Below are 27319 nucleotides of genomic sequence, written 5' to 3' on the forward strand. Positions count from 1 at the left end.
TATCGGAATTATCACATTTGTGTGTTTCTGTTCACACGTCACCATTAGCCATGCTTGAAATCTCGAATTCCCGTATATTTCTTGGTAAAATATGGTCAGCCTAATGATATGATGTCCACGTCATATGACTGCAGCTGCCATCTATCCAACAATTTTATAATGTTATTTATGAATTTGACAGCAAAAATTGAACTTGTGCCGCGATCTGTTGTTCTGTAAGCAAACAGAAAACTACCAAATAGTACTATTTTTAAACGATAGATGGCAGCATATCCTCCGTGAATATTTTTTACTGCTGGCCAAAGTCGGCCCAGTTTTTGTTTGGCAACAAACATGGTGGCGAGCCATCCATCGAGTACTTATAGGGCCCCAGACACTAAGCTATAAGTAAAGTGACCCCAGACGAATATAGCAGGCACAGGTAATCCATGTAACAAATTGTCGTGAAAAGAGCCACTTAAAGAGGAAAATCACGCCAATGATCGTCTAGACAACATAGGCGAAGATAGACTTGGCCATGCCCCCCCCCCCCCCCACAAGGGGTGGTCTGACAAGGCTCGGGACGATTTTCAGTTTTTTTACTTTTTCACGCTATAAATTATTCCTAAAGGGGCCCGTGAAAGTCTGGCCTGGGGGCACGATGATATCAATTCATATATGCATTTACACATCAGATCAGTCAACTTCACCTTTGACGCGAGGGGTGCAATGCCCCCTCACATCTCCGCCCGTGCTAGACAAATACAACTGAATGGCTGTCCAGTAATCCGACATGTACGTGCAAATATGGTCGGTCTTGACCACTGAGCTATAAGTAAACACTTAGCCGCTAAACTGTCATCTAGTTTTCAAACATGAAACCAGATAGGCTTCATTTTATATTTTATAAATGTTAGATGGCAGCAGCAGCATCATAATCGGTTTCATTTTTGAAATGTTTCCCGTGTCTGTCGGTAGATGGCCCCAATAATTGACCGAAAAAGCCTTGAAATTATTTAATCTTTATCCAGAAATAAAAGATTTTTAATTTTCCAACAAATTCCTGTACCTTCATTAATTATACCCTTTTCAATTTATGCTTTTAGGCATAATCATTCCCCTCCCCATCAAAGATAAGGGGCCGTGTCAACATCGATGGGGAGGGGGGTTTCAGATTTGCTGACTTTTGATGACAAGGGGGAGGGGGGTTTGGATAATGCTAACATCATCAACCACCCTTTATGAAAATATGAGTTAGGATTCAGAGGGGCAGAACTGATGACAAAATTTTGCTGACAAGGGGGGGGGGGTGAAGGGGGTCAAAAATGGCTAAAAATTTACTTACGTAATACTTGAATGGCCCCCCCCCTAAGTGCACATTATCTAATCTAATTATCTTATTATAATGATTATCTTATCTAACTTCTTTTGTAGACACCGAAGGGACAAAAAAATGTTTGTAAAAGTGTGATTTCTGTTAATGAAGGGTTTAAAAAATGTGTACTTCATTATAGTATTCCAAAACCTTTCACCCAAAAATATTCAGTTGTTTGTAGTAGAAAATATCATTCACAATAAGTGAAAATATCGAATGATTACAATCGAAATACTTTTTTTCTAATCAATAAGTAATGCATGTACCACAATTATTCGAAACACAAAATACTCTTTAATTATGCTTTAAAGCCTGCATTATTTAACTCCCACAAATGCATCACAATTGAAGCAACAATTGTAATTTTTTTGCAGAGTCTGTGCAACACATGATTTTATTGACGTCATCAACTGAAAGCAAAATAACACTGAAGCCTAAGGTCTTTAATTGCCGTATCTTAGTTCTCATGAATCCCAAAGGATGTGAACTGTTTCGACAGCAAACGGCAGAATCTAGCAATTCTATATATATGTTTTCAGAGTTCATGCTTTGGAATTCCGATTTATTCTGCGATTCGATTGGCATATTCTTTGTTATTGCTATTCCTGAAATAGCTATGTGAGGTAAGATGAAACAATATTTCGCATTATAGCTGTTCAGTTGATTAAGCAGTGACAAAATTTTAAGGATTTCTTCTCGGCGTTTCGCTTGTTTCATTGATTTATCTGGTAAAGGCTTCAACTGAAAGATCACGTCGGTCCCTTTCATAATATTTTGATGAAGAGAAGGACATTCAATTTCGCAGGATTTATATAAGAAATAAAGCTGATACCGAGGCTTAACTTTTGGGTAATTAAAAATTCTTCTAAGAAATGTTTCACTGAATACTTCTTTCAAGAGATCCGATGGATACACATTTAAAATACTTAAGGACTGCAAACAGTCTACCAAAAAGTGTGGCTCTCGGTCATATTCTCCAGTGTTCTTTTTAGCATGAAGTATGTCCAAAACAATATCTATGGTAGCTGGATTTAGATCTTGTCCAACGTTTGTCACAGCCCACAAAAAACGAGCAATATCTTTTGTTCTACAACGGACAGATGGGTGTGATCGCAAACTGCTAGAAGAACTGTCTGCATGAAGGTCTTTTTCTGACAATAATATTTCAGCACATTGTTTCTCGACAAGACCATAAACATCACTATAGATGTTCTGCGATGACAGCAAAGCTAAAAAATTTGTGCACTCAACAAAATTTAACATTTTGCAATTATTAGAAATATAGTCTTGCACCTGATGCCACAATGCTTCGTCATAATACTGCGTTTGTCTCAAACACTTGAAAATGCTTATCAAATGGAAGTTTTCTTTACAATCCATTAAATTCTCAGCTACTTCAACACATTTCGAGAGGAATATGGGATGATCAAGTTTAGTATTTGTCCTGAATAGACCGAGACATGCTACTGCCCACTCTAAATCAGAAATTTCGTCTTTTTTTTCAATAAGTTTTTCCGCAAGGGATTTCATTGTTTGCAATGGCGCTTTCTTAGACATACTCATGTAATAAAGTATCTGTAAGAGGTTATTTTTGTTAGCACATTGCAAGTTATTCAACCATAAATTACTAACTCTCTTGAAGTACATTAAATTAAATGCCTTGAAATTCGAAATAAGCAAGAAAGCATCGAAAAAATACAATGTCTGATCTAAATTCCATTTATCCAGCCCCTTGCAGCAAATTTTATCCAGTCCCGAAATCAAATGTTTATTAGTCCTTATTCGTTTCTGTGCTAAGGGAGCCATCGTGTCTTTAAGCTCCTCAAATGTACAGTCCCGCGTATCTAAATAATCAAGGATATGATTGGGACAAAATTCTTTATCAGACACATTTTTAAACGATTCATTGTTGTCCCCATCGGTTTTAGATATGTTGTCTTCCTGAACAGTTGTTAATCTATACTCTTTTCGTTGTCTGAAAAAATGTCTATTGAAATCTCGAAGCTCACAATAACTTCGGGTGATATTGGTGGAGAATATAAATGCTCGAATACCATGGTCTAACCTGCTTTTATGACCAGTTACTTTGAAAAAAAAATGTAGATTCGAATTCAGTGGCCACAGCGCTCTGAAGACACACATCATGTTCATTTCAGTACAATTTATTGAAAGTGAAACATCAGTACCAAGAGACACAAATGATCGAAAACATTACTCTTTTTTTTTAACTGGTTATATTTTGGGTATATCAAAGTGACACATATTCCTATATTTGAGAAGAAGCTCCCTCTTTTGAACCAGCTGCTTCTGAAGAGCTGCCAGACGTTGAATTTGTTCTTCTTTCGTATAGTCGATCCCAGGAAGTTTCTGTATCTGTTCCCTGCATTGTTGCAGTTTGTTGCGAAGCTCTGGAATTTTCTGTGAGTGATCTGGTGTTTCAACAGGCTTTGGAGAGGTGTCGGAACTATCTTTCTCGATGCTATGGAAAAAAATAAAAATGTATTCCAAATTTGATACATTGCATTACAAACAATCAAACTATGTAAATATTACTAGTAATAAAACCAATGCAACTGGAATGTATACATACATCCTATAAGCAAGCAGATAAGCTGGAACTGAAACATTTTATTTTGAATGCAGAAATTATACGACTTTCTAAGAAAATTGTGATTTTTTCTAGATTTATTTGATGACATTGGCAATTTATGATTAGTTATTTCACAGCATTGGTGATTCAATACCAATAATTTGGCAGAATAGCTCTTCTGCGTGCAAAAAAAAAAGAAACATTTCATCGAGATTTGGCGCAATGAATGATGGATGACAAAAGCTCCTCAGTTATTTCTGTTGCTTGCTGTTGTGAAAGAAAAGGAAAACTGACTTCAATTTATGCTTTAAAGCTGAAAAATCATCGGGAAAAATATCTTCAGCTGACCACAATTGCATGATTTCAGATATCTATCAGGCTTTCCAATGGGAAGCTCGATCAGCTGCCATGATTTTTCAGTGATATATAACGGCATACAAGAACTTACTGGGGAAAAACTGAAAATGAATTCATTTTAAAAATATGTGAGCCAGTGTTTCTTGATTTTCTTATTTCCTGACTTTTCTGGGACTTTGAGACTTTTCTATGATGGCAGACATGCCATAATAGCAGCCTCTGTCCCCCCCCCCTATTTTTCATCCAGGTTTTGGTATGCTAATGGATTGGTGTGGGAACTTTTGAAGCAGCAACATACACACGTCTTGCCAGTGTACAAAGATACATCCCACTTATTTTCTTAGGCTTCTGCGTTGCTATTTCCTTTTGTGCTGCTAGTTATTGTCTAAAGGTGACATAACACCCAGTGATCGCTAGTTCATATTTTGGTATAGACAGCAGAATTTGAATTGAGTTCATTAGAATTTTAGAGCTTTTTATTTTGTTCATACGCATATTGTATTTTCAGCATGTTACATTGTTCTTCCTGTTGGAATACATCATTATGGATTTGTTTTATCAGGTTGTCCAAGGGATTGTTAGGTTTTCATTGAACCGAGAGACCTTTCTTTGCCCTGACCAATATATTATTTAAAAGAGAGTTCTGGTTGTCATTTTTCAATCCCCTATCTGGTTTAAGGATATTATATTTTTGTACATTATATCTCGATTCCTTATTTACATCTGAGAAGGTTATAGTTTTTGTCATAAATTTTTTTCTCCATTTTTTGTTTTTAACAGCCATCATCACTTTTTGGCGATGTGTTGATTTTTTTCTTTGGCAAGAAAGACATTTGAAAGTACGACTGTTTCACTCTTGGCAACTTCTTTTGTCATGCTTTCGCACATTTTCGTCACCAAAAAGAAAAAAAACGCCAACGCATCACCAAAAGGGGATTATAAAATAGCTGTTCTTGATTAACTCTTGGAAAAACACAAAAACCTACACAATCAGAAATGTAATTACGAGGGGGGAACTAAATGGGCTATACCCTCATTAGTCCCCCTACAGGTATAGGCAGCACGTTCAGCTGGCAACAAATGATAGTAATTGGAGGCAATAATATCTAAAAACATGAGAGGGTCAGCAAAATTTGAACAGCCATAAATCTACTTCTGTAACAGCCGTATTCAACAACACAGTTTAAACTGCAATCGCAGGTGAAAGAATTGAAGATCGAAACGGACTGGTTAAACTGAGGATTTTAACCAATCCGTGACGATCACTGATCGTTTAACCTGCGATTGTAGTTTAAACTGTGTTGGTGAATACGGCTGTAAGTTGTTACTGCAAATATTTGCTTCGTAAATAAATAGTTCAATAAAAATAAACTTGTGCGACAACATAATCAACAAAATCTTTCAGCAACCACAAATGGTAAAATGTAAATTACAGTACCGTAGTATGTAATGAAATAAATTTCAACGAGATATAGTGGACCCGGTTATAACGTTCAAAATGTTCCCACTTAATTTGAATGTTTTCCCGCTTAGTACACTCATTTTTGTGGTCCCAACATTCAAAAATACTCATTTAGATTTCCTTCTTGAAGCGGTTTTCGACGACATTTTTTGAAAAACGCTATAAGTGGGACCCACTGTATATCACACCCGCTTACAGAGTTAGAACATCTCCGATAAAAAAACGAAGACATCCTTTGTTTTATCCATTTCATTTAGGGGTTATATATATATTATAACAAATTCTCACCTGCGGATAATGTCATAGACAACCGACAGGAAGTCAAAATTTATATTCTCTGCGGATGTCATTCTGAGGATAAAATAATCCGCCACAGGTAAAAAAATACAACTTTCCAGTAGAGATATAGACGGCCTAAACATATCAATTTAAAAACTGTTTTCATATTATATTAATTTTTCTTACGTTTTAAAGAGATCCGAATGATAAAAAATTGCAAATATGCAATTATATGATTTAAAATTTCTAACGATATATTTTGAATGAAATTTCGCATTTCCCATCAACAACGGATTTCTGCCATAATATTTTTCATCATTCATCATCATCATCATCATTAAAGATTTGTTTATATTTATTTCTGAACAGAATCCCCCCCTCGGAAGAGCTGCCTCAATGAGCCGATGAAATTTTAAATTTTCAAACTTGTTTACGTTGTAAACTTTCTCGAACTTGAAGAGATGGCTTACGAATGGTAAAATGCCATCTATTCCTTTTATAAATACTGATATTCGCGTGAGATGACGAACTGTTGGACATGTAAAATGAATTAAAAATGATAAACGCCCACCAAACACCAATTGTTTTGAGATACTTCATTAACATATTTTGTATTACGAGTTGCTAGAATGGAATATTGAGAATCATATCAGAATAAAAACACATTGCGGTTCTTCGAAGGAAATTAGATTTTAAAACTAAATTTTTTACTATTAAAAATTTATATGTTAAGCAGTGCTTCTTACCTCTTTTCTCCCATGGCCCACTTTGAACCATATCAATTTATTATGGGCTCCACCACCCCAACATCCTAAGGCCCGTTTACACATTTTAGGGGGGATTTAGTAGTTAACCAAATTTTTTAACTTGTCAAGTACTTTAAAATGTATGCAGATGTTCAGAGCTGTTTACACATCATTAATATGTCAAGTGGTTTAGTAAATAAACCAGATTATATTTTTTTGGTTAGATGTTAAGTAGTCCTGTGTGGAAATTTTCCAATGAGTTTACTAAAAGCAAATTTATCAAATGCTCTAAAATTTGTCCTAACGTTAAGTAATGAAATGATGAATGCCTATTGGATAATAGGATTGTGTGCATTCTGCCTATTTAATAAAAAAAAACAGGTCAGACTTTATCTACTTTACCACCTACCAACTCAGCCCGTGTAAACAGCTCTTAATGTCTGCATATATTTCGAAGTACTCTGACTTAAAATTTAGTTAACTATTAAATCACTTAATGCGTGTAAACAGAGCTTAAGAGTGAGACCCTTTCTAATTATTAAGTTGCACCAACCTCTCGGTGAGTATAAAAAGGCTGGCATTTGCAACCAGTAATAAATTGTAGATCCCAGTCTTATTAGCCCTTGCATGCAGAAAATGACTGTGGTACAACAAAAATGATCAATTTATTAAGTTGATTTCATGCCTGTTAAGTTGAGTTAATGTCTATTTACACGGGTTGAGTGATTAAGGAGTTATCTAAATTTTAAGTCATCAAGTGCTCTAAAATCTGTCTCAATGTAAGCAATCAAGTAGCGAATGCTTATTGGATAGTATGAGGCCATGTACATAGTGCCTGTTTTACTGAAAAATATACCTCCGTATATCTATTTATCTACTTAATCACTTACCTACTAAATCCATGTAAACGGCTCATAATATCTGCTTACTTTCTAAAGCAACGTCAAGTCACCATTGCTACTAAAAAATTGGTATTGGCACTTAAAATTTTCTTTGTGTAGTTACTAAGTTGCACACTGAGAGCAGCAAAAAATGCTTGGAATTTATAACAGCATATCTATTAACATGAAAGAGAGCCACTATGCCCTGGGAAAAGTCAAAAGAAACATTATTTTGGAGGAACCTTTTCTTCGGTTGAATTGAACAATGACCTGAAAATTAGTATAGATAATTTTTTAGTTAATTTTAGAAATTTATTACGGTTATGTCTGTTTGTATATCAAGTCTTTGGAGATTTTGTATACAATCCTTATTGTCTGAGGTATTCATTCACTGGTAGCCCAATGGTTTTTTTTAGCTAAACAATTTTTTTTTTTCAGGAATGCAAGAGTCAGAGATTACAGTTCTGAAAGGAAAAGCAGGCTTATTCATGGCGAAGAAATATTGGATCATCCACTTAAACCTTCAACAATCACAGTCAGTAAAAGTTTTCTTCTTAAATTTTTCCTTTTGTCCCAAGAGCTTTCTCAGTATGGAATTTTTTTTTATGTATTGTGAATTTTTTTTGGTAATGTAATAATTCATTTTGAAAAAAAGTTTTTTTTATCCAATATTTTTACTTAACAGATGGTATTATGTGTTGCATTTTGTTCTTAATGTATTTCTATTATATTAGCAAAAGTATGTTGCTTGTTATGAAATATGTCAAATTTTTGGCTGTAAGTGTTTTTGTTTGTTTTGCATGTCACCCAATTAGAAAGTTGTTGCCCTGTCTCCCCTGAGACCAACAAAGAAAATTCCACGTTTCTCAGTGCAATATTCACTGAAATATTTAAATTCAAAACACAGTAGAGTTGGGGGGGGGGGGGAACAGCCAAAACTAACAGGAAGCACTTTTTACCCTCATTTTTCTTTTTCTCTGTTTTTGAATTCAAATATATCTTTGAATAATGCCTTAGAAATGTGGATCTTTTTTTTGTCATCAGAAGAGACAGCACAAAAACTTTCTGAGTTTTTGAGCATTGCTTGCCATATAAAAAGTTAATTTTTTTTATTTTAATAACTACAAAACACTTTGCAACATGAATGGCTTGTCTGAGTTCTACTTGTTATTTGGATATTTTTTCTAATTAGAAGTATGCCTCTAAGACAGTGGTTTCCAAGCGGTGATGCACGTACAGGAGAGCATTTTTGGGGGTGCAAGATGGAAAAAAATTAGAACATGACTGATTATTCAGAAAAATTGAAGTGACAATAAAATTTAATTTCTCAATTTAAAAAAAAGAAAGAAATCATGTTAATATTTTGATGCTTTGCTTGCAGAAATATGTCACATGAAATTTGCATTGCAAAAGCTTCTTTTTCGATTAGCAATCATACTTTTTTTCATTTCGGTTGAGAAAAAATAGTTTTATAAATAAACATTATTTACTTAAACTATTTCCTGTTTTGTTTATATTGATACCTTGTGTTTGCATGTTGTGCTTAGATTTGATACTGTCATGAACACACGACTCAGGAAAAAAGTCAAAAAGTTCAGTCATGTTTCAAAGAAACATTTATTTATAGTTTTTGTAGCTGAAATCAATTAATGAAGAACTATTCAATGAATCTTTTTCCCAAATGCTATAAAAATAGATAAAAAAAAAAATAAGTTTTTTTTTTAGTTTCGTTTTTGAATTAATTTTCCAAAAATGTAGTTAAATATTAGCTGTAGCCAAAAAAACATTAATCAATAATTAAAAGAATTCATGGAAATTAATTATTGGATAATTAGTGTAATCAGTGACAGAAAAAGAAACCTGAATTTTCTAACAGGTAAAAAACATTATCCAAGGGGGTGTGAGAAAGTAAGTCGTATTGCTCTGAAGGGTGTGGGAAGGGAAAAGAGTTGGGAGCCACTGCTCTAAGATCAATGGTTCACCAGAAAAAGGTAGTAAGGGAATTATGGAATTGCCTCCTATATCCCACCTGGGCTGTGAGGGATACACCATCTCTTTTCAATTTATTTCCCGTTAGTCCTGTGAATGGCAAGTTCTTCTACTTATAAAATTAGATTAACTGAGCCACAGGCTGAGAATGTCTGACTTACAAAACGTGGGAACTGTGTAAAAAATTTAATTCTGTAAATTTGTAAGAAATTATTTTTTGCACTCAAACACTTTCTGGGATGATGTCCAAAAAATGCTTCTAACATTTTTTTAAATTGAAAATTGCCTATTAGACTAACAGTTAAGGATTTTTAATAATTATAAATAATTAATAACAATTAATGATGAATGAAGTTATACCATATGTGTACGAGTATTTAGGAAAGCAGGCCCATCATTTGAACTTTTTCCTGGGGGAGGGAGCAAAGAACATATACTCAATATATGTATATATATTTCACCTTGTTTCTCCATTTCTATTGTATTTTTTAATTTTTGTAAAAGCTAGCGGACCCCCCCCCCCCACCCATAAGTGACGGGCCTGTGGAGAAGAGATGAAGATTTCTAACAAGAATTTCCTTCATTTCAGATTCAAGAGAGTAAAATTAAAAAACGAACAGGAGGAAGCAGCAGTGCAAGTAGTGCGTCATCGTCATTAGCAAGCACACCTAGAAAAGTTCTACTTTCTAGCCATGGATCAGATCCTTTGTCTGACCTTCTTCCCCTGAGTACTGCTCTTGAAGGGACTGACCCTCTGACACAGTTTGCAATGGATCCGCTTAGTCAGATGGTTGCAGAACATGAACAAGCAGTGAGTAGTTGTCATTTTTAGCTGATATAATGTTTTTTAAGACATTGAATTTTTTTAAGACAGGAAAAAACCCTGAAAAAACAGCCAATACGTGGCATACACAAGCAATACATACAAGTCAAAGAAAATATATGCAAATAATGAACACAATGCATCCAAATACATACAGCAGTATGTATTCCACGTGACCACCATCGCAGGGGTAACACATTGCAGGCAAGTCACAAATCCAGCAACAGCAGAGTGCAGCAAGTCTCGATGACAACTCTCGGCGGATCGCATCTTTCAGTTCTGGCAGATTGGATGGATCAAATCAATACACCCAGGACTGTACCAGTGCCACCTATCTGCTGTTTTTTGAGTTTTTTTTCCTGTCTTAAAAAATTCCCGCGATCTAGCATTAACCCTGTAAACTGTTTTTTATTTCGGTTATTTTTCCTGGTTTTTATGAATTTTTTAAGTTTTTACTGACTTTTTGTCCACCCTATATATGAAAAGTGGGAAGAAATAACTTAATATAAAGTTACTTAGGTGTTTTGCAACATTTTTTTAGATATTTTCCCAGTCTCATTAAGACATAATTTAACAGTTGATACTAAATTACAGTGTGCTCTAAATAAAAGAAGTTTTTAGAATGATTTGCTGGACAGAAAATTACACTTGCTACAGTGTAGGTAGTTAGCATATTGCCAAAATTATTCAATAATTGTCAAGAGTAAAAGAACTGGCATGTAATATATACAAATGAAATTGATAACAAAAGAAGAGTTTACACGCAACAATGGTTTTACAGCAAATGCTCCAGTCTCTGAAAATGTAATTTTTCAAGTCCTTTAGTGGTGCAGTGGTAAGATGCTTGTTTTCCACCATGAAGGTTACGTCAGGTTCCATGGGTTCAATCTGGAGGAGGAACATAGAAAACAAGTTCTTTACTTGTGAAGCTTGGGACAACCACTAATAGATGGCACCTTCATTTCCCACCCAACTTCATCGGTTGGTAATTGCTGTATGGCGAAATGAAGAGAGCTAGACTATATAAGCTGGGAGCCTTTTTTTTATTTTCAATACTTATTCTGAGAAATTGCTTGAGAATCGAGTCTCTAATTATGGTGGTTCATAAAAAAAAATTCTAATTCAATTTTTTTATAAGTAATAAATTTCATTCAAGGTTTTTTCTCCTAGAAAGAAAAATCAGCAGCAAGGAAAAGCAGCAAAGTTGATGACAGCTTTGAACCATGGGCATCTAAAAAATCAGCAATTTTGAATAAGTACACAACATCTGAAAAACTTTCGATAACCACCAGCTTTCTTTCTGGTGGTGAGAAAGGTAAAACAAAACAATGAATTTTTTTTCTTTTTTCACTGTAAAGACTTTAATTCTCATAATTTTCTTCAAAAGTTTTCCATCAGTGTTAACCTTTTAAGCAGCAATTGGAAATCACTAAATCCTCCTTCAAAATGCCATATCATTTTTAATTAAGTAAGCTTTCTTACAATTTTCAGCAGGTATAAAGTAAAGGGTATAGAGAAAAGTTTTCCATTGAGAAATCATTTTTACAAAATATCTGGGCTTGTCAGTGCAAAAAAGAGTGCTATAGAGGTGAGATATCTCGCCATTGCCACTTAAAGGGTTAAATGGTTGACTTTTTTTTACGAACATTTTTTTCCTTCTTACAGCTTTACTTTAGGCTTCCATGCCAATATCTGGTGTTGCAAATTTATTTTATGTTTTTAGCTAAAGTTAATGTGGAAATGACAACTTTTATTATCACAAAAAGAAAATTGCTAAACATTGTTTTGTAAAAGTTTTAAATATAGTTTTTGGTTGTATACATGATGCTCAATATGTATTCGAGTACAGTAGAGTCTCAATGGTCCAAGGTGAATGGGACTGAGACTACCTTAAATCACTGAAAACTCTGATTAACTGGAAAAAATATATAAAAATTTATGAAGGAGGGCCTTGTTTTATGGTAAATATATAATGTGTAGTCAAAAATTGAGAAATTACAAGGTCCATAACCTGGCTAATGTCCTGACAGCTGAGCCCTTGTATAATGACCTTTATACAGAGACATGGGCATCTAAGTGAAGTTAATGCTGAAAATAAGATTCATTGTCTTTTGATGGAATATGCTTGTTTTGTTTTCTTTGAATTTACGTGTTCATTCTTATTCTTATCTGTTTTGTTTTTAATGCACTGGCTGTAATTCATTTTTGATTAGTGCTTTCAAAACCCATAGTCAAATTATAGGGGAAATTGACAGGAGTTCCAGCCCTGGGGGCCTGATAGGAATGTTACAATTTTTTGTACACTTTATAAATTTACTATAGAGGAACCAGTGAAATATTCTGGCCTAGAATTCTCTGAAGACCCCAGCCTAAGAATCAAGACCCTCCGAAACTGGAATTATCTGCATTCATAGGAAAAATAAAATAAAACATATTCTCAGTGAAAAACAGAAAATATAGAGGTTTGAGAAGGAATTTTGAAAAACTCCAGCACCCCTCATGATAATCTAGAAGTTCAACCTTTTGGGACTTGAATTATTGAGACTCTACTGTATGTAAATTTTCATAAACATTCAATTGTGAAATAGTTTACAGTTTCAGGGAATTTTGTTACATTTTAAGGCACACTTTTCTGTCTTCATTCTTTATACTTGATATTCAAGCAAATGAATGATTGAAGTTAAATGGTTACTTACGTAAAATACTTTGCAAAACCTGTTACAAAAATTAATATATGTTTTTTTTTGTTAAATGCTGCTGTTTGGAATCAGCAATAAATTGTAGGTCCCGGTCTAATTAGCCCTTGTGTGCAGAAAATACCAAGTGGTGTGACAAAAATGATTAATGATCAATGTTCCAGTTTATGCTATCTCCCTTTATATTTGCTTTGAAATAAATTTAGACTCGTCTTTGTAATTTGCATGGGAACAGTGTTAAAATTTTTGTCACATTTGAAATTCAATAATATTTTCTTTTTGCAGTTATAGTTAAAACTCAAAGCTCAGTCAGTGACAAAGTTAAAACAAGATTAGAACAGCTGGATGAATTTGAAGAGGTATAGAGCTGAAACTTGATTCCTTTCATTAATTACTGCATTACATTATGAATCTTTGAAACAAATATTGAAGGTTCATATTAAGTAATTTTTTTAAAATTCTTTGATTTTATTCTGCACAGGGATCTGTTCAAGAAATGTTGAATTTGACTCAGCAAGAGTATGTAAGACGCATCGAGGAACTGAATCAAGCCTTGTGGGAATCATGGGAACATGATCAGAGGGTGAAAGCTCTTAAAATAGCAATTCAAGTAAATCTTCATTTCCGATTTATGTCATTGAGCTAGATGAATTATATTTTCAGTATAGAAGGTTTTTCTTTTTACTAATTCATTTCTGAAATACATAATTTCTTTCAGTGTTCCAAACTGCTGGTGGATACTTCTGTGATTCAATTCTATCCAAGCAAATTTGTTCTCATCACTGACATTTTAGACAATTTTGGTTAGTGATTTTTTTATTCTAAATTTTTATGCTGTGATGAAATAAAAGTCAGTGTCTGGTTGTTGATTAACTTAGCAAATGACCTTGGGAAAATTTAATCCCTTAATGCTTTTGCTCAGTGTGATTTGTCATCCTTTTGTTATTTGTCACGCATGTGCTAAAATTGTGCAAAACTTGCTTGATTCTAGGTAACCTAGTATATAAGAGAATACATTCCAAAGCTCACCGTTACAGACCTGGAAGTAAAGTTCCTACTCCTTTGCCTGGTAATACATATTGTGCTAATTATGTTAACCACAAGTTAATATGTGTGTCTTAAATTCATATTTTACTGATACGTGTGTGTGTGCTTGCACCAAAACAAAATTTATTCTGTGTATCACATAAAAACAGTGGTTATTTGTATCTGGTTGAAGCAACTGCCAATTGAGTGACATCAATCTTTTATGTGCAATCACTTCCTTAAGAGTAGAAATACAATCCTTTGGACATTTTTCTTTTGATAAAAGCTCATTTGTTTTCAATTTTAACTGTAAAAAAAATGTTTTTCAGAACTTATTATGTTATATAATAGTACACAATTTCATTAAACAAACTTTAAATTTAATAACTCTCATACAAATGTTTTTATATACCTCAAAGACCTAATTGAAAAAGAGATAAAAATAAATCCAAAGAGTTTGTTTCCTTAGATTGGACTATCTCTTCATCATTTAATTCCCTGTAGCTCAAAGTTACATTACAACTACACTATATTTGTTTTTTATGTGCTACATAATATGATTGGTGAAATATTTTCTGTAGGTTTTTTTTTTTCCAATGTGGTATTAAAACGTATGTTTTATTTGCTTATTATTTAAGAGATTTTTACACCTGAAGAAGTTCCTGAATCTGCAAAAGAAACTTGTCGTAATTGGTTCTTCAAAATTGCATCAATTCGTGAACTCATTCCCAGATTTTATATGGAGACAGCCATTCTTAAATCATATCGTTTTTTGAATACAGGGTAATCCAAATTCAAACTTTTTATGAATTTTTTTTTTTTTTTGGCATTTGACTCTTATTTAATGATTTACTATTATAAAACCAATAAACACCAAAAGAGAATTTTATGTGTGTCATTATTCTTATGTGAATTTCACTGCTATACATGTTTCTATTTTAGCATGAAAGGGGTAATCTCATGCACGACTTCAGAATAAATTTTACTGCAGCTTACATTACAGTGATATCAACAAGATATAAATTTGCTTACTAACTAAAAAAAATAGTTACAGTGAAACCTTGATAATGATACTCTGTGGACCAAGAAAATTATTGTTTAGAGGGGATTTATATCATTATCTATTGAGTATCATTGTAGCAAGGTTTCATTGTAGGTTCGAATTGAAATGTATTTTATAAAACAAAAGAATGATGTATGTATTATATTGTACTTATTATACACTTTTAATTTTGAAGAACTTTCCAACATATAATTTATTTGATGCAATTGTATTATTTTATTAATATTTGTGTGGTTATTTGATTTTAATTATTTTCTTAATCATTTCTTAACTGTATATACCTGTTTCTTTGTTTTTTATATATAAATCCATTGACTGTTAAACTTTTACAGGGATCATTCCAAGTCACTGATACGTTTAACAAAAATGATTCGGGGAATAGGAGACCCATTAGTTGCTGCATATGCACGTTGCTATTTATGTAGGGTAGGTGAGAAAATATGCTAAAATATTCACTTTTATAAATTCAGTCTGACATTAATATTTATTATTCTGTAACTGAATCACAAATCATAGTGTTTGAATCAGTTTGGACCACTATTTTGAAAATAGTTAATTGAGCAAAATAAATTGCACTAAATTATAAAAAATGAGCATTTGTGAAGAAAATATATAATAGAAAATCTTTAAAACCAGCAGTGCTACTTAACTTTTGACATTTTCAGAGCAATTGCTGTGCTTTACTAATTTTAGAGCTGTTGGTTTCTGTTGTGATATAATGTGGAAATCAATGTAAATTAATTCCATATGATATTTAGTTACATGCATGCAATTTTTAATATTACGCTTGATACTTCTAATTGATGACAGGTTGGAATGTCTGTTGCTCCAGAAGCTTGTGTGCATCTGCGAGACAATTTCTGGGATTTCCTCTCAACTTACAATCAAGTAATTTTTCTTCGAATGAAATTATGCATAATGTAATAGAATATTTGATATATATGGAATATATAATATTTTATAGCATATTCAATTAGAAATTTTATTTTTTACATTATAGATAGTTTGAAATTATTGAATACTTTACTATAGATACTCATATAATTTCCAAAATGATGTGCATTATAAACCAATCTGAGGTTACCTATGATGTATTTTGGAACTGAAAAATTTAAATGAAAAACATGATTCATACAGAAATTTAATTTTATTAGAATTTTCTTTGATTTTAACTTTTTTCCTTTTATTCAGCTACAATGTACATTTGTGAGGCAAACTCTAACAAAGCAAAACATAGATTTCCCAACTTATCTCACATTGTATCCACCTGCTTTAGACTGGATTTTGCAGTGTGTGGCTTATACAGCATCTGATGCTGTGCTCAGTGAAGTTCTTCAAAAATGTAGAAATCAGTGCAACAGGTATCACAAGTTTTTGTATTTTAGCTCTGTTATTATTTCAGTTTTCGTTTTGATTTTTAGTAATTTTACTTTCTTATGTATAACTTCTTTCAATTCAGATTTGTTAAAAAAATTCAAATCTGAAACTGAAAATCCACTTAAACAATCATTATTTGTTATGAAAATATATAAGTTCTGTAACATTGTGTATTCAAGCAATTTTTTTTTTAATAAATTGACTCAATTTTTATACAAAAGAGGTAAGAAAAGTTTTATTGTTCCAATTTTATCCAGTCTTTAAACATCAAAATTTTTCTTCTTATCTTTGATGTATAGTATAAAAAATTCTATTTTTGTTCATTTCAATTAATTCTAGTGCATTGCTATTAAATTCAATCATGGCTGTATTCAAACCAGAATTTGTTGCAAAAAGAGCTCTGGAATTAGTTGATATCATGAAAGAATGTGATGATGCTGGCTTTCCTAAGGTAAGATAACTTTTATTCACGCTTCCTGTGGTCATAATAGTATGTGATTCATTATTCGATTGTGAATCTTGAATTTGAAAAAATTGTTTAGACGGCTTTCCAATATTAAGAGAAAGAGTTATTAAAATTCAAAATACTACATAAAGGAAATTCAACTTACAAGTTTTCATTCATCCTATTTGACAGCCAAGTAGTTAGCTTACCAACCTTAAATGCGGTGACTTTGTGCTTGAATTGCAAGATCCCTATGTAAACATAACTATCAACTTCGTGATGTAATAAATACGATATTGATTTGCCAAAATAATTAAATTTGAATTTACTAGTTGCTTATAGGAATTCTCAGTATAAATTTTATAATTGAAAAAAAGTATATATTTTTCAATCATTGGATTGTGTGTGTGAAATTGAAGGTTTTTTAAATAATATGCTGAAATAAATTCGTGTGATTAATAGGAACCCATCATTGAGTACATACTAAATCTTTTTCTTCAAATTATTCTTCAAGTTTATTTGAAAATACTACTTTTTCTTTTCAGCATCTTCTGTTTCGAACACTTGGTTTGTGTTTGGTGGTGGCTGACCCACCAGATAAAGAGCGCTTACCTATTTTAAATGATGTTTGGAAAGTTGTTACAAAGCTAAAAGACCCTATGGTTGGTTTTCTCTTTTCTTGTTGTTCTGTTTCATAAATATGTTTTTTACACACAATAGTGAAATAGATTTCCAATAAAAATTTTCTTCCTGTGTGAAAGAAAAAAAAATTCAAAATGAAATATGTATCTGTAGATTAGTAGACCAGTGTAAATTGTGGTTTAAGGTTCATTTAAAATTTTTCAAGTTCCAAAAGAAAAATTATAATTTTTATGATTGGAAAATATTTTCAAAATTTTTTCTAGGAGAAAAAATTTGCTGAGTGCATTAATACATTTCATTTATTATGTTGACTATCTACAATACCAAACCTATAGTGGATTTATTGTGTAAAACTCAGATTTTTAGTGTGTATTGAGTATAATTGATGTTTTCTATTAGCCGTTTATCATGTTTGGGTTTGACTGTATGAAATGCTTATACATTTTTAATATGCATTTTCATTTTTGATCACTTTCATACTTGTAGTGTGACATTATTTTCGAATTAGTCATTATATGTGTGAAAAAAAAGTTTTATTATGGTAAAGTCATAATTAAAAATTCTCTCAACATGTCATGCAAATATTCTAATATGTTCATCTAATATAGATACTTTTAAATATTATTAATCTTTTGTTAGTGTTTCGTTTTCATTTGCAATTTTTTTTTTTTTGCAGGACTACATGAGCTGTGCAGAAATTTGGATTGAATATCCAGTAAAACATTTTTCTGTAAGACGTTTTTCTTTAATATTGAATTTTAAAAACATGGTCTACTATATTTGACTCACAGCAAACTATATTTTCAGAAGATATTTTACAGCTGCTAAATATGATTTTATTGTTGAAAAAGCGCAAATTTTGATAGCCTGAATTACTTTTAGAAATGAATATTACTTTAAGTTGAATGTAAATTCTAGATTGTGGTAGCCCAGGCCAATAAGGTACTTGCCTAAAGTACCAAAGGATGTTTTGAAATATCGCGAGTTACCAGGTTCATTCTTAACAGAAGCTTTCCTGATGTAGGAGTACAACAGAAACGGCAACATGACCACAGAAAAAGATTGCTGCTGCTGGGAGTCCCACACCAAGGGATTAGCGCACCAACCCCTTTGCAAGTATAAAAAAAGCCTGTCGTTCGAAATCAGCAATAAATTATAGGTCTGGGTCTAATTAGCCCTCATGTGCAGAAAATGACTGTGGTACCACAAAAATGATCAAAAAATGTAAATTCTATATATAATCCTGATTGGAGAGAATGAGTTAAAAATATTTAAATTCATAAGTAGAGGTTTAATTGTAATAAAAAGTAATTTTGGGGCAAAATTAACGAACATATTCTTTATTATTATTTTGTTTTTGGAAAGAAGTAATGACTTTTTTTCCTTTTCCCTTTCATTTGCATATACCCAAAGAAAAAAGAAGTGAACACTTTTCTCGGTGATATAATCAAGCATGTGACTCCTGATAGAGCTTTTGAGAGCCTTTATCCACAGTTGACTCGAGTCATTGACAGGGTCCTTGCACATATGCATGATTTCAGTGTGATATTTTCTATGGACAAATTTCTTCCATTCCTGGACTTACTTCAGAAAGAACCGGTGAAAGTGGATGCTTGCAAAACTATTCTGGAAGCTTTTGTTAGGTATGTAATGTTACTAACTTAGTGTGTGACTTTGTTTAAAAATGTAATGTACAATAAATATATCAAACAAGAAAAAGCAAAACTTGAAGACCCTGCTGTATATTTGGGAACACAGTGAGTGAAATTTTCTAAGAACAGTCAAATGACTGAATATGCATATATTCTCACTAATTGAAAGTCCCCACTGGAACTGACGTCACATCTCCCCAGGTTGTGTAGTGGAATGAATAGTTACACATACAATAAAGTAAAAAATGTTGTAACTTTGTTTTCTAATAAGAGAGCTACTGTTTTTTTTTTTACTCTTCTATATTAAAAAATTCATGAATTCATTATCCAGTTGAACCCCTACAAGGGAGAATCAACGTTTTAATCCTTTGAAGTTTGTTATAACATGGTTTAATCGAAATATGTATATATTTTTTTCTTTTGCATATAGACATCAACAAGAACCTACCAGTGATCCAGTTATCATAAATGCTGCCATGTTTGTCTGCAAAACTCTGCATGATTCCGTAAAGTAAGTTTTTTTCCTTGTGAACCAATTTTATTAACCAGTTAGGACATCTTTATAAAATGCATTACTTTGTAATTTGCTGTTCCCAAATAACATTTTTGAAGAGATATATACAGTGGTGTGTCAGAGCCGAGAGTGCTCGAGCACCCACATTAATTTGTGTCAATGATCCAAGCACCCCAGAATTGATTCTGAAATCAAAATTTCCTACATAAAGCTCAACAATCCATAGGTTTAAAACACTTCTGATGTCCGTGGATCTACTGCAGACATTTTCTTGTTTTATTGATTGAATTTTCAAAGTGAAAATTTCAAATCCCAGTTTATACTAAAATAATTCAATTGGTGTACTGCTGACTTTTCTTTTACGATAATGATTCACAAATTATTGTGTTTTCAAATTTATTCTAGTGCTCTTACATTTGATGATGAAAGACGCCAGATTGGTTTTTTGCTTTGTAATTTTATTCGAAAAATAAGTTTTGGAAGAGACTTTGAACAACAGCTCAGCTTTTATGTAGAAGCAAGAGCTGCTTTTAGCAATCTTGATGCTGTGTTAGTACAACTTGTACAGGTATTGCCTTATAAAACCGTCTTTTCTCTCTAGTTTGTTACTCATTTAACTCATAACTTCCTTGTTATTATATGTAAAAGGAATATCAAAGTATAGTTTGATGATAAATGTTTTATTTTCTTTCTAAAAATTACATGAAAATATTACTTTTTTTTAAAGTTAATGAATATCCTTCACAAGAATTGAGGGATATGCAACTTTTGTTTTTCATTCTAGAGCGTCAACCTTTTGGCCATGAGAACACGACAGGTTGTCAAAGGGCATCACACAAGAAAAACTTCATCTTTTGTGAAGGTAAATGTATACCAAAATGGTCAAAAAATAAAAATATTAGAAAAGTGATTTATTTACTACTAGCTATAATACCCGGCGTTGCCCGGGTTTTCTTCAATGAGGCTTTTTTGGATCACGTGATATTTTCTACTCTTTCTTTGAGGGACATGCAAACCGTATCTAAGTTCACCAATATGGCGACTTCCTGCGCGAATCATGAAAGAAACAAATCTATATTTAAAGAAACGTAAAAATAAATATATATTTTTTTCTTTTTTAAAGGGTGCTAGGTATTTCGATCCCCCCCCCCCCTGAACATATTCATCTGCCAGTTTCTGCTTCAAAAAATGCTTGATTAAAGCTGTGGAATTTTTTCGATGTACTTTTTACGGGCCCATAATTAATTTTAAAGCAACCTAAACTATATGAATTTATGCAGTTGAATATTAAAAGACAATAAGGAGACATTAATTTTCATACTTGAGAAGATATAAATAAAAAGTTTAAATCAATGTTATATTGCATGGATATCCCACTCAAAGGTAGGTCCGGCTAATTACTTCATATTTAATCTCCTGGGCTTCATATATCTCTACGCGAACTCAATATTTCAAAAATCAAGTATTTAATACAATTTTTAAAATTATTGATGTGACAGAAAACCTCACCAAATTTCTGCATTTTTACAGTAGAATTGGCAATTTCAACACTGATTTCTATGAGGATCACCCTTTTCTTGACCCTCAAAGCGATGCTGATGATGATTATGACGTCTATTCAAAAAGCCTCATTACTGGGAGTATTGAAAATGTGGCAAACCATTATAAAGGCATAAACTATTATGCATATACTGACAGCGTTGAAAAAATGACAAACCATTGTAAAGGCATATACACGTCTTAAACGCATTGCTAGGGAACCACGGTAACCAAAGTAAACGTTCGGAAAGTGATTGTTGAGGCTAAAAAACCATTGTTGTCCGACAGTTTTTTGCCCATTTGGGGCATTTGCCCTGCTCTGACGAAATTTTAAAGTAGCCTATCGTTCAAGTCGGGTCCCATTTGGTATACATGCAAAATTTGGCGACGATCGATCTAAAATTGTAGTTTGTATAGAGAACATACACACACACAGACAGAAAATCAATTTTATATATATAGATTAACATCAATTGTTAATTCTGAATATTTTTGTTGGCATTTTCTGCATAATTTTCTTTGCTTCGAAGGAAATATATAATACAGTAAAATTGCCTGTATAACGATACTGAAAAAACTAGAGAAACATGTCATTCTTAAAGTCTTTATCATTATAGATAGAATATATTAACACTGTGAAAAGTGTATCTGGAGTAGAGAGCATAGGCGTACGCAGAATTTTCTCGGGGGTAGGTTCGACTTTTTGTTCTCGCGGGGGGGGGGGTTTGGTTTAAGGTTTTTTCTCTGCAAAATAACACTATAATCTCGGCTTGAGGAAGGGTGTTAGAACCCCAACTCTACCTCCTTACATACGCCAACAGCAGAGAGTAATATTGGCAATTATATAATAGGCTAGATATCATTACAGAGGATATCTAGATATAGGATTTTCACTGTATATGAATTTTTTTGTAAAAATGATTTGATGAACGAATCAATTTTTTTCTATTTCATAGGCTTGTGTCGCTTATTGCTTCATAACTATACCATCTCTTATGGATGTATTCGATCGACTAAAATTGTATTTGCTTTCTGCTCAGGTAGCATTGATCAATCAGTGCTTGTCACAAGGTAAATTACAGATTGTTTTTGTATTTGAATTTTGTGTTAAATCTGTAAGAAAATAGATATTCTATGTCTTTTAATTCTTTGACATTATTAGGATTAAATTACCAGATTTTTTATGTGTATAAGGAACACCCCCCCCCCCCTGACTTTTGGTGCTTAAAAATTTTTAAAAAAAGTTTTCATCAAAAATACTTTTTAAGATACAAAAAAAAAACGATATATTTTTTATTCATCAGAGAAACCATTAAATTGCTCATCACTCTCATACGATACATTTCAATCAGCTACATCCACTAGTTTATTTTCATAAGATTCACTCTCATCATAAATTGCAAGGAATTGAGTAATTAATATCTATAATACTATCCATGTGTAATAAACCCCCTTACTTTTGGGACCCAATTTTTGGCAAAAAGGGGTTGAAATATGGTATCTCTTTTTATAATGTTAAACTTTATTATACCTTGTTCATTTGCTATTTTCTCTGGGCAACAATGGGTAATTTAGTTGATATTTAACCATAATACACAAATTGATTTTGTTAATTCCCTGGTTTTCATAAAGCTGTGAATGAAATCGGAACAAATATTTGAAAAATGTGTATAAAAAATCTATAGTGAATTTATTAGTTGTAAAGTGCATACAACTAGTATATCACTTTATCACATACATACTGATCGAAAATAATTTATTTTCAGCTGATGCTTTCTTCAAAGCTGCCATAAGTCTAATACCAGAAACTCCTTCAACAATTGAAATTGACGTAAAGAGTAAACCCTCTGAGCCGTATTTGATGTTGTATATGAGCAATTTACTTTCAACACTTCTCATTGTTCCAGTAGGTAAAAGTTTTAAATTTTCCTTTGAATTTAAAAATTTATTTTTCCTGCTATTTGCAATGCTATCTCCCACTACTATTATTTTATTTTCTTACATATAGAGGCAATATATATTTTTATAAAAAGGGGAAAAAATTGAAATTTTTAGGATCATCCTGAACATGAACCATTGTATTTGATTCGTGGCTTACTAAATGTTGTGCAAGACTACACATGGGACCAGCACTCTGATTCAAAAATCTTAGTGTTTCTGAATGTTTTAAACCTACTTTCTGCAGCCTCGCAAGAAACTTATATTTGGCATATTGAAGGAGGTAAGCTATCAGGATTTTTTTCTACATTTATAGAAATAGAATTAAGCTTGCTAATAAGTATAATAAAATATTTGTATTTTGAGGCATCATTTTTATACATTAATAGCAGTTTAATAATTCACAAATAGTGTGCATTACAACCTTATTTTTAAAAATTAGGAATATTTTTTTGATAAATAAGATTATGTAATTCTTACAGCAGCATAGATTTTGACAAATTCTTTAGAGTTTAAAAACTTTAGTTTTTTCACGAAAAGTATTATCAAAATAAATTTTCTTTAATTACAAAAAAAAAACTTTTAGTAAAGTCGCTTTAGGGAATCAGTCAACATCACCAAAGCCATTTGAAAAAATAATGGAAGCACATTTCTTCCCTGTATAATAGATAAAGTGAATGCATAAATGTCTTATTTAATGTTTAAGATGCATTTTGTACCTTTAAAGTTACTTTCAATGTCACTCTCATAACAATTTGCAGTTTTTATGGACTTCAAGCAAACTCCTAGCATATTCTGTGTAAAAAATTAATTTATATCAAATGAAAGCACTCATAGTTACATCTTTGTTGTTTCTTTATTGGCCTGTTAGCAAAAGGTGTAGAATAATAAAAATGATGAAATTGAATTTGATTTATATACTCAATGTAACAATGATATAGTTCTTATATTCACTGTAATGATGCTATATCAAGAAGTTATATAAAATTTTTTAACAAATGCTTATTTCTCTACTGTCTTCAGCAATATTTCTACACATGAGCTGAATTTTTTATTTAATTTTTTCAACACTTAAAGTAATACATGATGAACAATATAATGACTTTTTAAAATTTTATAATGCAGAAATGTTTCATAATGTTTATGCTAAACAATTGCGAAAATACCATTTCTCTTTTTCTTTCAATCTTGCTTTGTTTTAAATTTTATTCTTGTGGCAAGAATTACATGTTTTTTCCCCCATTTTAGTTGACTCAAATGATGCTTTGTATGGTAATGATCCGAAATTTGTAGCTGAGCTTAACAAAATATGTTCAACTATAATTGAAGAAATTTTAGCTCACCTGAAATACATTGGAGAGAGAGGAGTGAGTTCACTTATCAATGTTTCTTATTGTCAATATAATATAGCAAAATAACCAAATGGCAAAAATCGGCTGGAGAAGGCAAGAATTGTGACCCCCCCACCCCCCAACATTGTAACAAAAATAATGATTAATGATGATGATTGATGCAATTTTATGGAAAGTTGAACCATTACAAACATGAAATATTTTTTTAACATTTTTGTTCAATGATAAAGTGTGTAAATTGGGGAGAAAAAAAAAATTGCTACTGAAACACAATTTTCCCCATTTTTTTTATTCAAATAGTAAAGCAGGTGTTTCCACCCTGCTGCAGCAACCACAACAGTGCTTACCGGAGAGCCCAAGAGTTTTCTGCCTGTGCTCAAATTTGTATTCATTAGGTATTGGTCGATACACCCTATTAGAATAGCCTATTCAAGTTGCATTCATGTATTTGCTGGTTTGAGTATATGTCAGACTCATCATCATATGGTTGCTGTTTCCCCGACAATGGCATAGAGAGTGAATGCTTGAGACTCAAAATATATTTTAGACACTTGAAGCATAGTATTTATGATACAGAAGTTCTTTGTGACAAATTTTTACTGTAACTTACATTTTCTTTAATTTACTGAACATGGAAAAAAATTCCTGTACAATTTTATATTTATATAATTAAAAATCATGGAAGGCAACTCACAATGTTGCACTCACCTCGTGACACAGATAAATTTATCAAATTTTTTGTTGGTGTAAAGCAACTTTGTTATAGAAGACTAGATTCTAGTTTTATACATGCTTTACTTTTTTTTAATGAATTTTAGGCTTTCAAGCGCCAATCTCATCTGGCATTAGAGCTTTTTAGTCGAATAGTATCCCATGGTGATTTGAATAGCAACTCATTATCTACTTTGGCCAACAATCTTTGGATTCTTGCACATAGACATGGCAGTTATGACTTAAAGTTCTCTGTAAGTAAATGTTTTTCTTACAAGTTTGCATACCACACAAACTGTATAATAATACTTAACTTGGACTAAATACTATGAAAAATCATACTATCAAAGTTCACTGCCATGGTACAGTCACTGCTTGGCACAGAGCAACAGGCCTACAATGGTACAAATAGCAAATCATCACATTTCACTCACAGTTTAAAATATAGATGCCAGTACTTAAAAATCACACACAACACTGGATGTGCACACTCAGACTGTTAGGTACACTCACTTTGCTCCAGACTCTGCAAGGAAGCTGAACTTGAAGAGATCTCAACAATGAGATAAATCTGGTGGCAGAGTCCTGGTTTCATTCATTCGTGCTATGGTACAGTGGAACCTCCTGACACAGTGGGGCAAAGTTTTGTCTACTAATGGGGAATGTCCCTTAATATACAAGGAAATACATTGAGGTCCTGTTTCACACACACTTCAAAGTGTCTGATAACTGGGAGTGTTCATTTTAGAGGTTCCACAATAATTCATTCAACTTTTTTGTACCCGAGAAAAGAAAAGAAAAATAGCTTGTTTGAATGAATTAAAAAGTGAAAAAAAAGATTATGATAATGTGATATTTCATTTCACATAGTTGAAATGAAAATGCACATAAAAAAATTTCAATTAAATTAGCTGAGTAGTAATTTTTTTCTGTTTTTGATTGACTGGTAAATATACAGTGGATTCCATTTGAGAAGTCTCTGCATTCTCTATTTTCGTCCAGGTTTTATCCCCTAATAAAAAAAATTTCTGTTCAAAAAATTTTCCTGCTTGTTACATTTGCATTGTATGATCCGGAGGGCAAAACATTGAAATCACTGCATATTATTAGAACTGGAAAGTAATTAAGTATTGAAACACTATTTTTGCTTCTCAGGCAAGATGTCTTGAACATTTAAAAAGAAAAACAGTTCGGTTGGGTAAAGCATACGCAGAATTAGCCTCAAAACTTCAGCTTCCATCAGAGGTTTGAGACAGCAGCCAATTAGTAAGAAGAATGGACTATGAATTCAATTAATTATTCACTATTTGGTGGTATTTTATTTCAGAAAAATGTAAAATCTGTTTATGCATGTTTTTCACATGAAATATTTATTCATTTCAAATCCTTTTCTGTGTAGTTTCACATCATCACGCAATACAAACAAACTGCATGATAGGTGACGATGGTAGTCATGTTATATTTTAAACTTTCAAGTTATTTTATTTGATTGGCATTGATTAATCTGCCTTGCTTTTTCAATGATTTCTAGTGCCAAACCTTCTACTTAACCAAGATTTTTACATTCAAAAAATTTAAATAATGTATGAAGAGCAGGATATTTTACATAGTTTCTATCAATAATTTTGGACTATATAAGAAGGAAAAATTACACAAAGAATCATTGGAATTCATTTTTATTCTTCAAGATATCATTATTAATAAATAGAATTTTCACATGTGGATCACAATGAAATTTTTTTTCTCAAATTAGCAGAATATGTATTTGTAGATTATACACTTCCTCAGTCTATATGCAAGAAATTTATAGTACTAATCACGATTAATATGTTGCAATAATTTGTCCTAATGTTTTTAATACATCATAGTAATTTGCTTCATTA

The 27319-nt window shown here is 32.2% G+C and overlaps 3 protein-coding genes across 3 annotated transcripts; 1 reads left to right on the forward strand and 2 right to left on the reverse strand.

The window, feature by feature from the left end:
• Positions 1 to 1693: 1693 nt before the first annotated feature.
• LOC149090260 (non-canonical pre-mRNAs endonuclease FASTKD5, mitochondrial) lies at positions 1694 to 3505 on the reverse strand. Its single transcript, XM_089233484.1, has one exon. It carries the CDS (start codon positions 3503 to 3505, stop codon positions 1694 to 1696), a length of 1812 nt encoding a protein of 603 aa, XP_089089610.1.
• An 81-nt stretch (positions 3506 to 3586) lies between these two features.
• Positions 3587 to 6171, reverse strand: MED9 (mediator complex subunit 9). The gene is made up of 2 exons (XM_089233494.1): positions 6052 to 6171; positions 3587 to 3833 (listed from the first exon to the last, which is right to left on the reverse strand). The coding sequence occupies exons 1-2, from the start codon at positions 6111 to 6113 to the stop codon at positions 3587 to 3589; spliced, it is 309 nt and encodes a 102-aa protein (XP_089089620.1). The 5' UTR covers positions 6114 to 6171.
• A 222-nt stretch (positions 6172 to 6393) lies between these two features.
• Positions 6394 to 27114, forward strand: LOC149090262 (VPS35 endosomal protein-sorting factor-like). The gene is made up of 25 exons (XM_089233508.1): positions 6394 to 6517; positions 8108 to 8204; positions 10248 to 10469; positions 11652 to 11796; positions 13463 to 13536; positions 13659 to 13787; positions 13896 to 13980; positions 14169 to 14246; positions 14842 to 14986; positions 15599 to 15692; positions 16077 to 16154; positions 16458 to 16627; positions 16983 to 17094; positions 17634 to 17750; positions 18407 to 18460; positions 19144 to 19373; positions 19813 to 19893; positions 20302 to 20464; positions 20681 to 20758; positions 22392 to 22506; positions 23202 to 23341; positions 23491 to 23656; positions 24622 to 24740; positions 25544 to 25690; positions 26592 to 27114. The coding sequence occupies exons 1-25, from the start codon at positions 6504 to 6506 to the stop codon at positions 26685 to 26687; spliced, it is 2949 nt and encodes a 982-aa protein (XP_089089634.1). The 5' UTR covers positions 6394 to 6503; the 3' UTR covers positions 26688 to 27114.
• Positions 27115 to 27319: the final 205 nt, after the last annotated feature.

Source organism: Pholcus phalangioides, unplaced genomic scaffold (genome assembly GCF_987345545.1).
Source record: "Pholcus phalangioides strain wild (caught in Gottingen) unplaced genomic scaffold, Ppha-v1.0 ptg000001l_1, whole genome shotgun sequence".
NCBI classification, from domain to species: domain Eukaryota; kingdom Metazoa; phylum Arthropoda; class Arachnida; order Araneae; family Pholcidae; genus Pholcus; species Pholcus phalangioides.